Source organism: Saccostrea cucullata, unplaced genomic scaffold, assembly GCF_032062105.1.
Source record: "Saccostrea cucullata isolate Sc308-1 unplaced genomic scaffold, CSIRO_AGI_Scuc_v1 ctg128, whole genome shotgun sequence".
NCBI lineage: Eukaryota > Metazoa > Mollusca > Bivalvia > Ostreida > Ostreidae > Saccostrea > Saccostrea cuccullata.
The window spans coordinates 79211-93700 of record NW_026935471.1 but is presented as its reverse complement, the minus strand read 5'-3'; the positions used below and the strand labels follow the sequence as shown (position 1 = coordinate 93700).

The window sequence follows — 14490 nt, the reverse complement described above, 5'->3', positions numbered from 1 at the left end:
ACCTCAAAAGTATTTTTTTTTTAGTTTAACACCTTTAAATCTGATTGAAAACTTATGATCCTTCTTACCATAAATTTGTGTGTAAAAAAACTTTTAACATACGGTATGTTGATTTGCAAAACTTTAATTTTTTTTTCCAAGAACAGAGTTCCTAAATGAAAAATTGGTAGTTCATTAATGAATGTAAATAATGAAATTTCAGGAGTTTTTTTATTCCATACATGCATAAGAATGAATTACAAACAAAAATCTAATAGATCATAAATTATCAATTCAATCTCACAAGGTTTAAGCATGTTAACACATTACTTATGTAAAATGACTACATCAATTCAATACATGTTTCCAACCAAAGAGAGGTAATTCATTGCAGTGCCAAGTACTAGCTATCATAACTTAACCCAACTACTTCTGAAGCTATTCCCAAGAACCATGAAATAAGTAATTCTTAATTCTACTCCATAAACTAAATTTAAAGTGCATTACCTGAGCCTGTTATAAAGACTTCAGCCACGGGGTGATATACCACTCTGGTCACAGGACTAAATGTGTAGGTGGATCGTAGAATCTTCCCTAAAACAATAAAAAATATAAACATGAACATGATGTGTTTTTGAAACACTATGCCCCTAATGGTAACACAATTCTGGAAAAAAGTATAACATATGACAGCCCAATAGTTATGTGCAACAGACAGACAGGACAAAAATAATATACCCTCAAGGCTGAAACACACCAAGAAAAGGTATCATGAGGCAAGATGCATTTGTGAAACACTATGCCCCGATGGTAACACAATTCTGGAGTGGGATGTAGACTGAAGTGGTGTACATTTACCCCTGACAGCCCAATAGTTATGGGTTAGGTTAAAGTTGACAAAAGACAAACAGACAGACAGGACAAAAATAATATACCCTCGGGATCTCCTGATCCAGGGGCATAAAAATGTCTACATACATCATAGCTTTCAATCTGTTTTTCAAGAGGTATATTGTATTATTTTATTTACAAAGTTTTCATAAAAAAATTTTTACTTTAAGCACAATGCGATTACATATTCTCCTAGAATTACTGAACAATTACCTGTGGCACTGCACCACAGCTTAAAGCTACAGTCCGTGGATCCACTGATAATGATTCGACCCTCTGTCTGGGGAAGTCCGCTTACTTCACCTGATGTGTATTATAGATAGAATTAAATACAATGTAACTAGGGTTCTCCACTGTATGTGTATATTTACCTTTTGCAAACATTTTCTTTTTTAAATTAAAATCTGTTATTACTGATACTTTTTTCAGATTCTATATGCAAATATCTATTTATTTAGGACGTGTGTGTGTTTGGGAGGGTGTTTTTTTAACAGTATATATTGTGGAAATACTTTTATGCCCAGCCATAAATATGGAGGGGGTATATAGTGTTTGTCATGTCCGTCTTCTGTCCTTCTATCTGTCCTTCCGTCACACTTTGCGTTAAGCTCAGTTCAAAGCTCAGTTTCAAAGAAACTATTCAAGATATTTTCATCAAACTTCATATGCTGATAGATAATGATAAGAGCTATGCAAATGCATCAACATTTTTTGTCCTTGACCTTTCCTTTGACCTTGACCTCAATTTTTTTAAATAAGTGCATTGCTCACTTTTTAAGAAACCATTCAAGATAGTGTTATCAAACTTCATATGCTGCCACGTACTGAAGAGAGTTATTCAACTGCATCAACATTTTTTACCTCAACCTTTCCTTTGACCTTTACCACACTTTTCTAAAAGTAGTGTTTAGCTCAGTTTAAAAAAAAAACATCCAAGATATTTTTATAAAACTTCATTAGCTGATACATACTGATGAGAGCTATTCAACTGCATCAACATTTTTTGACTTGACCTTTCCTTTGACCTTGACCTCACTTTTCTTAAATTAGTCTTTAGCTCAGTTTTTAACATACCGTTCAAGATTGTGTTATCAAACTTCACATGTTGAAACATACTCATGAGAGCTATTCATCTGCATCACCATTTTTAGCCTTGACCTCACTTTTCGTAAATAAGTGCATTGCTCACTTTTTGAGAAACCATTCAAGATAGTGTTATCAAACTTCATATGCCACCCCTGTCAATGCGCAATCGGCAACGCGGATGCGATCGGCAACGCGGATAGCTAAACTCAACTACATGAGGAAGATGAGGTTAAATAAAACATTATTTTGTCCTATTTCCTCGCAGTTATCCTTCAACATTTCTGACTTTTTAAATGCTACTAGACATGTTCAACACGCATTAAAAATCACCATATATTATGTTAAAGTTAAGTTTTCCTTGAACATGACTGCCCTAACCTGACACATAAAGCTCGTTTAAGGACATTGGCAAGGTTTCTGGCTTTTGTATAGATTTTTTTAAGAACTCTTGAACAGGTGTAATGATAATAAATATGTTATATTCTGGTACATTTAACCCACCAAGCCACCCTTCCTTACTAGATTTTGTCAAATCAATGTTTTTACAACTCTCAATGCATTTCCTATGTAAAATGTTGATAAAAAGGACCTACTTAATTTTTTACCATAAAAATTTTCCAAAATCCAGTCATTTCAGAAAGTGTACATATTATATACATTATTGTATCCTCCTTTCCAATCATATCTAGATATCATGACTGAAAACACAAATTTAGAAACATGCCACAGATATACCAACACTGTTCATTATTTTAGAGTTACTTCCCTTAGAATCTAATTCGTATTCATAATGGTAAAGACTGTTTGACTGTTTATGTTAAGTAATTTACCATATTGGAAACAAATTTTCATAAAAATATTGACATAGATTTCTTTTATATTTGTTTACAGTTACTAACATGTAAATGGTGCCTCCTTCGCACGACCTCATTCAGTTACAGGTTCTCGGCATTTATCTTGTGATTGTCCTTCCCAGCATGGGTATAAGGTAAATAACGGTCTGTTGACCACTGTTTACTGTCTGTCCCTGAACACTATGTACAGCAAAACAATCACCGTTTTTCTCTCTTGCTGTAGAGATGATTCTACCCGATGAAGGAAGCACATGTGCTTTTGTTTACCTCTGTAAAATACGCTTTGTTGGTTTTCATTTCATAGAGAATTCTACACGGGAGATCACTCTCAATCAGAGTTTTATAAGTGAATAAACCCATGATATAAACCTTTTTTCTCCGGAAAACCGTGACTTGCCAATGTCCTTAAGTGGTATTTCTTACCTTATTACGTATATCCGACAGTCCAAAAGGCACATTTGCATTGTAAATACGTAAATCATAAATTTTAAATCCGATTTGAAGTTCTTCATCAAATAGAAAGCGTTGAAATAACGGTTTGAAGTGAACACATGCCAAACGTTTTGGCGATCGGCAACGACTCTATATGCGATCGTACAACAAAGAAAATATGATAAACATGCGATCGTGCAACTTGAAATTTATAAAATACTTTTAATGAAATAAAGTAATAGTTAGCCATGTTGTATGGGTGGAAAGTCTGTCGAAATAGAACGAGATACCAAACATTTGATTTTCGAGAGAGAAAGAGCGAATTTAACTGACGTTCTTGTATATTAGTTGAATAATGTCTGTATTTTAAGAGAACAAAATTTAAAACTCCATGGAACCCTAAAACTTGATATTATTTGATTATTGTTTAAAACACATACCTACAGAGTGTTATAGGACCTAATTTTAGCAATATAGAAAAAAAAGGTTTTATTGTCTATGATCACAGGTGCTTGAGGACCGGCCCCCCCCCCCCCCCCCTTTCGATATAGATCCCTGGGCTTTTTCGATTTTTTTCTCATAAAAAATCTTTCATTGCCACATTTATGATAAGATCTATACCAGCAAATCGAAAAATTACCTTAAACAAATGTTCTATTAAATTTACCCTACATTCTCTATATAAAAATTTTTATATATAGAGAGGGTAGATATTTTTTTAAAATGTAAGTTTAAGCAAATTTTCTGAATTGATAGGATAGATTATATCACAAAGGTGTCATTCATATATAATTTATGTAAAAGAATTCTAACAGGCCTGGGGGTCTATACTGGGATGGGGGATGGGGGGTTTCCTGTCCTCAATCACCTGTGTCTATGATATGGCAGTTCAATTACAGGAGTTGGCATACATATCAAAAACTGTATTTTTTTCCAGAAAATAAAAAAGATATGTATTAATACTATAAAAATAACGATCAAAGGAATTTGCATACCTACATGTAGCAACTTTACCGAATATTTTCAGTAAATGTTTTCAGTAAAAATGTGTTTTACACACACGTAATAATATAACAGCATTATGTATTCAAGATATATTTTAATTTACTGAAAACTGTTACCGGTATTATTATTAGTATTATTTTTTCTAATTACTTGCCGATTTTAATATCATGCACGTACATGTACATTGAAGAATCGGGGATGGGGTGGGGTGAAAACTTTACTTTCATAGGCGTCGGAAGCAAATTAAAGGGGGGCTAATTTGAAATGGGAGGGGGGCTAAACCAATAGACTGGTTGTCCCCCTTTTGCAGTATATAGTCAAATACGGGTAAGGCAGATGGTATTTTTTGGATAAAATTTGGTTGTTCAAGAACTTGAATCATAACAATCCCACACAACACATTTCCGAAATTGAATTTTGAGTTTAGAAAATGTTCCTTTTCTTACACTTTGCATGATAAACCATCCAAGATATTTAAGGGGTTTTTTTTTGGGGGGGGGGGGGGGGGGTTGACACTGTTATGAAAATTTAGGTAAAATTTCTACTTTACATTTTTGTTAGCCATCAAACTCTTTTTCAATTGTATCTCTTTAATCTACGTAGTTAATTTCAATTTTCTATATTGATGTAGGACAATTTTAAGAGTTAAAAAGGTACATAACAATGACTGATTGCCTAATTTAAATGTAAAATATCTACTGTATATGAAAATAAACTTTTTGACAACAAAATTCTATGATTTGTGCTATTCTTATTTCGTGTGTTGTACGATCTCTATTTCTATGTTGTACGATCGCTTCATAAAAAGATAATGTCGTTGACGATCGCCTCGCGGTTGTCAAATTTTCCAGTTAAAATTTGTTTTAAGATAATGTATGTGGTTTTAATTTTAAAATCATTTAGTTCATACTTCCAAGAACCGTTACATAACAAAAGCAGCAAATGTTCTTAGGTAATAACAACAATAAACTATTTCAAAGCATGAAAATTTGATATTTTGAACAATGTCGATTTGATATAGCATTTGCACAGAAACTGTGAAACAAATTTACTCTCGGTAAATCCTAAACTGTAGATAATTATCTAAACTAAATGTTTGCTAATTTTATTTTCAGGTGGTTATATACACTCCAGCACATAAAAAACTATTTAAATTTACCCCCTACAATACTTTCTTCTTCAATGTTTTGATCTGCGTTGCCGATCGCAACCGCGTTGCCGATCGCGCGTGGACAGGGGTGTATGCTGATACATACGGAAGAGAGCTATTCAACTGCATCAACATTTTTGATCTCGACCCTTCCTTTGACCTTTACCATACTTTTCTTAAAGTAGTGTTTAGCTCAGTTTTTAAGAAACCATTCAAGATATTTTTATCAAACTTCATTAACTGATACATACTGAAAAGAGCTATTCAACTGCATCAACATTTTGACCTTGATCTTTCCTTTTACCTTGACCTTAATTTATCCTAAATTAGTGTCAAACTTCATATGCTGATACATTCTAGCTGCAATAATGTAGCCCTCTCCGATTTTTTTTTTTTTTTTTTTTTTGGGAGAGGGCTACAACTCCTTAGGATCTCTACAATGGCGCAGATGCAGCAGTGGATCACTCCCGCACGGATTTTGGCTCAAATTATCAGTAAACGGCTATTTTATTATCATCTCTTACCTGGAATCCAAATATGTAATTATGCAAAACATAAATCGATCCAAAAATATTCACAACGATCCATATATCGGTTATTTTTCGTGTGTGTCTACAGCTAAACTTGAATTTATCCGCCATGTTTACTGACCTTGATGGATTGTATTTTGGGACAGCCAATGAGAATTTAGGTTCTATAGGAGCGGATCTACTAGGAATTCCCTTATTTTAAGCATACGTATCGCTGTTTGCGCAAAAATAACACTTGAAATGGTTTTATTTATTAATGTTTTTGTAATATATTATAGCACAATCGTTTATTAACATCGACATTTGCTTTATTTGGTTGTTCCAAATTTCAAGCGAAAGTCTCACTATGTCACGCGTGAACTGTCATGGCTGCTGAATATTGCAGGTGGGAAAGACACAGATTTACTTTACATGGTTTTCGAGTTTTAACAGGCTATGTTGTTGACAGTGAATAAAAATTCCGTCTTATAAGAAGTAAGTTTAGTGTAAAAATAATTTATTTTGCCTCCAATCACCCGTATCAACAAAATATATTTGCACCATTACGGAGATGCGATGGAATTGTAGCCCTCTCCAGAAAATATCAGATAAAAAAAATCGGAGAGGGCTACATTATTGCAGCTAATACATTCTGATGTAAGCAATATATTCAGCTGCATCAACATTTTTGACCTTAACCTTTCATTTGACCTTGACCTCACTTTTATCAAATTGTGTTTAGGTCAGTTTTAAATAAACCATTCATAATATTTTTTCAACTTCATACGCTGATACATACTGATGAGAGCTTTTCACTATGTAAATATCGAAATAAATTTTTTGTTATTTATATCTAATTCATCAATCATTTTGCAAAAATAATTAATGCTAATTGTATTTGAACTGTTTATTGTATTTTTCAATTTATTTCGAGATTCCTTCGCGAATTTGGTCATGAAATGACCGCGAATATTAGTACTTCCAGCATTTCTTGCGCCATTGTAAAATTTGAAATGATGGAGAACCCTGGATGTTACAGAACATATTATAAAACTAAAAAACCTAATATGACGATCAAAACGTGAACTATTTAGATCAATTTTTTGCTTTTTAATTCAAAGGAAACAAATAATTTTAAACAGGGATAAATATTAACTATAATTCTCACTTGTCCCTCAAGCAAATAAACAACAAGATCTCCAACTGCAGGAAACACTATGAACTTCCATTCTTGTACGATACAATTGAAAAATAATATGGGAGAGGACTATCTAAGTTTTTGGAACTTGTGTCCAATCCCTTTGACATGTTGCCAATAAAATAAGTTAAAAACAAAAAATCCTACAGACTTACAAATTTTAGCTGTGGACTCAGCTGATAGGAGAACTACAGTGTTAACAGATCCTGTGTGTCCACCAAAACTTCGTACTTCTCTCATCTCCTCCAAATTCCACATCTTTATGGTAGTGTCTCGACTATCAAATACAGACAAACACACTGACAATAGATAATGCCCAATCAGTGATTTATTTCTAAACCTATCTAAGATACTAGTACTATATGTGAAATTATTCTATTATATTAAAACAATATCTATATACATATAAGTCAAGGGATACTAGTACACTACAGTAATTAGAATAAAAAATAATTTACTTGCAATAAGTTTTAAATATATACTGAAATATTGGCAGTATTTGTGTATTAGTTCCCAAAATATTAATTGTTCCCAAAAGCACGAAAAATTTTAAAAGTCTGGTAAAATAAGAATCTGTACCTTGCAGTCACCAGTGTGGTACCCTGTATATCAGAATCTGTAATTAGGTCGTTGTGACCTTCTAATTCTGTCAAATAAAACATGCCTTCTCTCCAACTACTAACACTAACAGGGGGTGATTCCTCTACAATAAAAGTAATCGAGATACACATGAATGAAGAAATGCCATAGTGATTTAATAAAATATTTTTAAAATATCATGAGTTAATATCTATATGTTTGTGTTGTTAAGGAACTGATAGAAACAAATGAAAACTAAGGAAAAGCCAAGTTTATGATTTTAAAAAACAATCTAAAATATTTCCCCATACATTCCTCTATAAACCTTGTACCATTGTTTGTAGTGCCATACAACAAGAAAAGTTTTGTTATATGAATAATTATCAATCCTTATACAATTCTTACTTATGTTTATGAGCAGTAAAGCTTCAAAAAAGGGCATAGGGACTTACAAGCTCACCTGACTCATTCTTTGTTTTCTTGCTCTTCTTGGTTTTTGTCTTTTCTTTTGGGGGAATTCTTCCCTGGTCATTGTCAGAATGTATAGATTCTCTTGGGGACACCTGGTAAGGACTGCCAATTAACACAAAAACATGTAATCAATGATACATATAACTTGTACCTGTATAATATATAAGTTCTCTAGGATGCTTTTTGATGGAAAATTGTTGTAGCAATGAATATAAAATCCTTGTAACTATTCAGTGTTTGTGAAAACTATATACATTAATATAATTTTTATGTCAATTATCTATTTGTTCAATACTGTACAACAAAAAAATCAAACACCTACCTTTATCTTCCGACCTTGAAAAATTTCGGTCAGTCTCAGTTTATCAAACAAAAATATTTTTAATGATGGCCAAAATAAAATTACAAAACTGGCCTGTGAACAAGGCCACAGGCATCTTAGTTCCCTACTGAATGACACACAGAAACTTCTAAAGCACATCTTAAATGATGGAATATTATTTTATAAGATTAATCCTGGAGTCTGAACCCTCAAAGGCAAAATTTATTGGGATGAAAGAATAACAAATCAACATACAGAAAGATCAACAGACAGACAGACCAACAGATAGAATGATTACAACAGAACATTAGCAAATCCAACTGCTCTTAACATTTAAATGTCATAATGTATGAAAACTATTCTTAACAACCAAATTTATTAATAAGGCAGCTAATGCTAACTCTCATTTCAGATCCTTTATCTAAAAAATCTCAACATCACGTTCATTATATGAGAATTATCAATATTAATTAAGTGACTGTCTGAAACAACTAATGCCAATGTGTTTCCCGTTTTGTAAATAAAAACCCCTGGATATTCCAAATTAACAAGTCATTATTATAGAATCATCGAATATTTCATCATTAATTTACACTAATATGGCCATAATTAGATAAGATTGGGAATTTACCACCCTCTCCCACACAGCCATTTACCAAGAATCAGACATATGAAGTAAGTTTGTTCTATTTCTCTTTTTTTATATTTTATAATTTAGGTATTGATTCAACTTTACGGTGTTCTGATATAGTTCATATAATCTGCTTCTTTTTGACAATTACATGTACTGCAGATTTACCTGTGTTTCACTAATTCACATAGATTTACCTGTGTTTCACAAAATTCATGTACAATGGTTCATATTTTTTCCAACAATTGACTTTGGTTTCTGTAATAAACCACAGGCAATCATGAAATTCACAATTTTTAAAGAGGCACCATTGTTCATCAAAACTATAGACTTGATGTGCTTAGATTGATTACTCAGATATTAATACCACAAGGTAGATCCAAGGAACGATGTAAAAAATACATTTCCACTATACATAATCAGTAGTGCCCCCACCCAAAAGGAGCCCCTCTCCCTGGAGCCACATATTTAACAATTTTGGAAAAGGCACCCTTGCTCATCATAAATGTTTGATTAATACAACAGATCAGATTTCAAAGCATTAATTCATTCTCAGTACATTATCATTAGAGCCCCATCCCCATGATACCCCTGACCCAGGGGCCTTGAAATTCACAGTTCTAGAAGAGGCACCTTTGGTTATCATAACTATGTACTCAAATCATTAGTATAATACCCAGGAGCAGAAGAGAGGTTTTCAAAGGTTTAATGCAATTTTTACTAAAAGATCAATAGAGCCCCACCCTAACACCAGAACTCCTAACCCAGGGGCCATGAATTTTACAATTTTGGTAGAGGACTCAATGCTTATTACATTCATGCCAACAGTTTGGCTGCCTGATGTCCAGCAGTAAAGAATTTTTTTTAAAGAATGCATCAATTCATTATAAATGAGGGTGTTTTATTGTACTAACATCCAAAAACTCACCTGTTCTGTTCAATCTGAGCGCCTCTCTCTGGTGTCAAATCAGCTTCATTTTTACGCGGTGAAACGTTAGCAGTGCTAGATACTTCCTCCACCTGTGGATGGAAATCAGTGGAGCGTGGCGTGGAGACTTCCTCAACCATGTCCACATCCACTGATTCCACATCCACATACGAATCATCTTCTTCATTTTCAGGAGTTACCACCGTAATATTAACAGCAGACATTTCAAAATCCTGTGTATCTACAAAAATAGTTACTCAGTATTGAAATATAGTAAAATCAGGAGTTGTCAAAAAGTTTATGGTATTGTATCATAAGGATTCACCTTGCAAACTGTGCTTACAAAATTTAGAAGGAACATAATTTAACAATCAACGTAGAACACTTTTTAAATTTAAGCTTGAGACCTAAATGTTTGTTTGCCCATTCATCATCCTACAAAAAAGATGTTATCTTGTAATCCAGTACTGTCACTGTTGAGTGTTTATGTCTCTCTGACTAAATACATTATTCTTAAAGAGATATTGTAAACCAACTTTTATTCGCATGCGAGAAATATTAGCAAGTTTTGCAATCAACTTTCACTTGCAAATATTAATCGCCGCGAACCATTTATTTTGCTTTGTATTTGTATGGAATAAATCCTTAATTACGAAAAATAATCATCACGGATCGATTTCAAACTGACAAATCAGGAATAAAAGTTGAAGCGAATAAAAGTTGTTTTACAGTATACCCAAGGTCTAAAATAAAATCAATGTGTTTGCTGACTGAAACTTTACTTGTTTATATGAACAGCTGATTTGGAGGCATATGATCATATACCCAGACCTTATACAGTTAAGCCCTCTTAATCTGTATGCTTGTCTTCATGAGCAAATCAAGTGGATTAATGAATAGGCTGGATTACTGAAATTGATCTTTTCTAATTTGTATATGTAAATTATGTTTCCAAGTTACAACAAATTTTTTTGAAAGGTGAGGCATCTGGATTGTATTGGTAAATGTACAGGGATTAACAGTTAAAGGCTCTACTGTAATAAATTCTGATAAAATTATGTTCAATACATGTGTACACCATTGAATCAGTGTACGTTAACCAGAGACCAATTTTACTTCTAAGGCACCAGTCTATGAACTTTTTGATAACCTTTCGAAAGAATACCTTCAATTTCTTTGTATATAAAATTTAAAGTCTGATATCTCTATTTAATTCACATTATTTATGTGAAAATAAAGTTCTTGCAAGTAAAAAGTAACTTACAGATAATTGTAGGTACCAGTATATTATCCCAGTATGTGCACAAAATGTTGTTATAATTGCAGATAGCAAATTACATTGGTATAAACCAGGGATATGAAAATGGAGCTCAACAACTTGTAAGTTAATGACTTCATTTCCCTTAAAAATATAGCATAATTATGTACATGCATTATTAGTGTCAAAATTATATCCAGCTATCTTACTTTCACTTGCTAATATTCATTGCTGCGAACCATTTATTTTGCTTTGTATTTGTACGGAATAAATCCTCAGTCACGAAAAATAATTGTCACGGATCGATTTCAAACTGACAAATAACGAATAAAAGTTGAAGCGAATAAAAGTTGTTTTACAGTGTACCTAAGGTCTAAAATAAAATCAATGTGTTTGCTGACTGAAACTTTACTTATTTATATGAACAGCTGATTTGGAGGCATATGATTATTTACCCCACCTCTGTCGATTTTTCCATGAAATCCTGGCTTACGATTGGTCGAAGTCTGTCACGTGAAGGTGGTGGATTACTTATACCCGGTCAGTTGTAAATCTATACCCGGTTGATGTACACAAACACAACACAAACACAAACATGACGTCAAACATGACGTCATAATAGGCACAGTATAAGCATGATGAAGCATTTAGCAGAGAAAACCATTTATAAACTACAGATAAAACGTAAATGTTTCATCGGTGGGGTAAATTCGTTACACAGATTTCAAACCTGACTCGGCTTCGCCTCGCCAGGTATGAAATTTACTAACCAGGTATCATCCCATACCCTGTCACTAAAAGACTATGTAACTAATAATACCCAGACCTTATACAGTTAAGCCCTCTTAATCTGTATGCTTGTCTTCATGAGCAAATCAAGTGGATTAATGAATAGGCTGGATTACTGAAATTGATCTTTTCTAATTTGTATATGTAAATTATGTTTCCAACAAATTTTTTCTGTAAGGTGAGGCATCTGGATTATATTGGTAAATGTACAGGGATTAACAGTTAAGGCTCTACTGTAATAAATTCTGATAAAATTATGTTCAATACATGTGTACAGCATTGAATCAGTATACCTTAACCAGAGACCAATTTTACTTCTAAGGCACCAGTCTATGAACTTTTTGATAACCTTTCGAAAGAATACCTTCAAAATCTTTGTATATAAAATTTATTAAAAGTCTGATGTTTCAACACCCCATATACAGTATCTCAACAGACTCTAAAAATCCTACCAATATTCAGATATCAGATTTAACCTACAGCTACATCATGTATATATTATGGTAAAACTTAAAAAATCTCTCTCCAAAGAAATGCATATAGCCACATAATTAGATGAGAGTTGAATTTACTATCAGACTCCTTTTTTATGTAAAGTTGCCCTTGCTAATTTGTATCTGTCCAAACTAAACTCTTACCTGATGATCCATTGCTGTTGTTCGTTACATTGGACTGTGTTGATGCCTCAAAGCTTTCATTGTCATCTTCAGCAGTGGCCAACAACTGCAGAAGCTGCTCCCGAATTTCTGTCTTTTTAGATATCTGATTCAAAACAAAACTTTATATCCAACAATATTAAAAGTAAATCATAAGCCCCTGATGAGACTGTAGCTCTATTGGGTGAGATTCATATCAGCTAATGTGTAAAAGAAAAACTGCAATTAGAGGTTAAAATCAAATCCTTTGATCCGCTTGCATAGTACAATCTGTAGGAATCCCATTAAGGAGGGTCATCAAAATGGAAATAACTATTTTTTAATCGGACTTGTCCCTTAGTGTTATTGATGTATTGTATTAGGCCCTATTATATTTAATTGAAACTCAATCTTCCATTCATGAAAAAAATTTATAAATTCTGCTTCATAAGAATATGAAAGAGATAGGTAATTATATGCCATCACAACTGAAGATTTGGGGGTATATTTGCCCTGTACATTTGTCTGTTTGTCTGCAAAACCTTCAAACTTGCTCATAACTTTTAAGTGACTTTATGGCTTTCATACTTCTCAGTTGTATTCCTTGCGACAAGACCTTTCTTTGGATACCACCAAATTTGACCTCTTGACCTAGAAGTTTGACTCACTTTTACAAAACAAATGATCACATTTTAGCCTTGGTCATAACTTTTGAACAATTGGTGCCAGATCTTTCATACTTCACATTCGTTGTGACAAACCTTTCAGTTGGTATAAATATTTTTGACCTTGACCTTTGAGTTTGACCCACTTATTAAAAACTTTAAACATGGCCATAACTTTTTTATGGAGTAGTGTATTTATAACTCCCATACCACTGATTTCCAACAGTTTGGGACAAAAAGGTCAACTGGACATGAATGCATGATCATTATGACCCCTACTCAAAATTTCTGGACGAGTAGTATCGAGAGATAGATTATTAGTCCATCTATCATGAATTAAAGCCTAAACATGCTAAATAATAAATTTAAGAAGGTTTAGCACAGACCAATCTAATTAAAATTAGATGTTAGATCCGCTCGCATACTAGCTACACTAACATCTAACAACATCCCATTGAGGGTCACGTCAGGGGTCAAATTCTATCAACCAATCGAATCGTCACCTGCAAAATCATCGTATATTTGTTGACGTAATCGTAGAGAATAAATTTAGAGTTGTTCCGAATTTGACCTCTGACGTGATCCTCTATGAGATGTTGTTAGATGTTAGTGTAGCGAGTATGCGAGTGAATCTAACATCTAATTTTAATTAGATTGTCCTCTATGGGATGTTGTTAGATGTTAGTGTTGCGAGTATGCGAGTGGATCTAACATCTAATTTTAATTACATTGAGCACAGACAACATTATGAAAATGTCACTTTTGATTTTTTTTCTCGTTCAGTGTGTGACCCAGCAAAATTGGACTGTCTTTAATTAAAGATGTTCCATGCATTAGTTAATAAACTCTGAACGGAAGGGGTAACACTTGAATTTTCAGCTCAGGTGAGCTAAAAATAAAACTTTGAAAAAAAACTTTAAAATATACTTTTGTTAATTCTTCGTCCAATAAATCGCCTTCCTTTCGTTCTAAATTTTCAATCTGTCTTAGTTTCTTTCTCAATTTTCTTATTTCTAAAGCAGAAGACGTTCTTGATGCCATGGCTAGCCATCAGACGACTCTCTTTACATTGCTATGAAGAAGCCCGAGTAGTTCCGCATTTGAACGC

The 14490-nt window shown here is 33.2% G+C and overlaps 1 protein-coding gene across 2 annotated transcripts in view; it reads right to left on the bottom strand.

The window, feature by feature from the left end:
• Positions 1–14452, bottom strand: part of LOC134242942 (F-box/WD repeat-containing protein 7-like) — a 59265-nt gene extending 44813 nt beyond the window's left edge. The window contains exons 1-8 of one of the 2 annotated variants that reach the window (XM_062725145.1): positions 14310–14452; positions 12721–12844; positions 10036–10276; positions 8144–8256; positions 7684–7807; positions 7260–7381; positions 1084–1173; positions 487–573 (exon numbers count right to left, since the gene is read on the bottom strand). In XM_062725145.1, coding sequence (XP_062581129.1) covers positions 487–573; positions 1084–1173; positions 7260–7381; positions 7684–7807; positions 8144–8256; positions 10036–10276; positions 12721–12844; positions 14310–14423 — 1015 coding nt within the window. In that variant the 5' untranslated portion in view covers positions 14424–14452. The remainder of the gene's footprint in view (positions 1–486; positions 574–1083; positions 1174–7259; positions 7382–7683; positions 7808–8143; positions 8257–10035; positions 10277–12720; positions 12845–14309) is intronic. The other variant, XM_062725144.1, reaches the window with a different exon arrangement.
• Between the last annotated feature and the right edge of the window lie 38 nt (positions 14453–14490).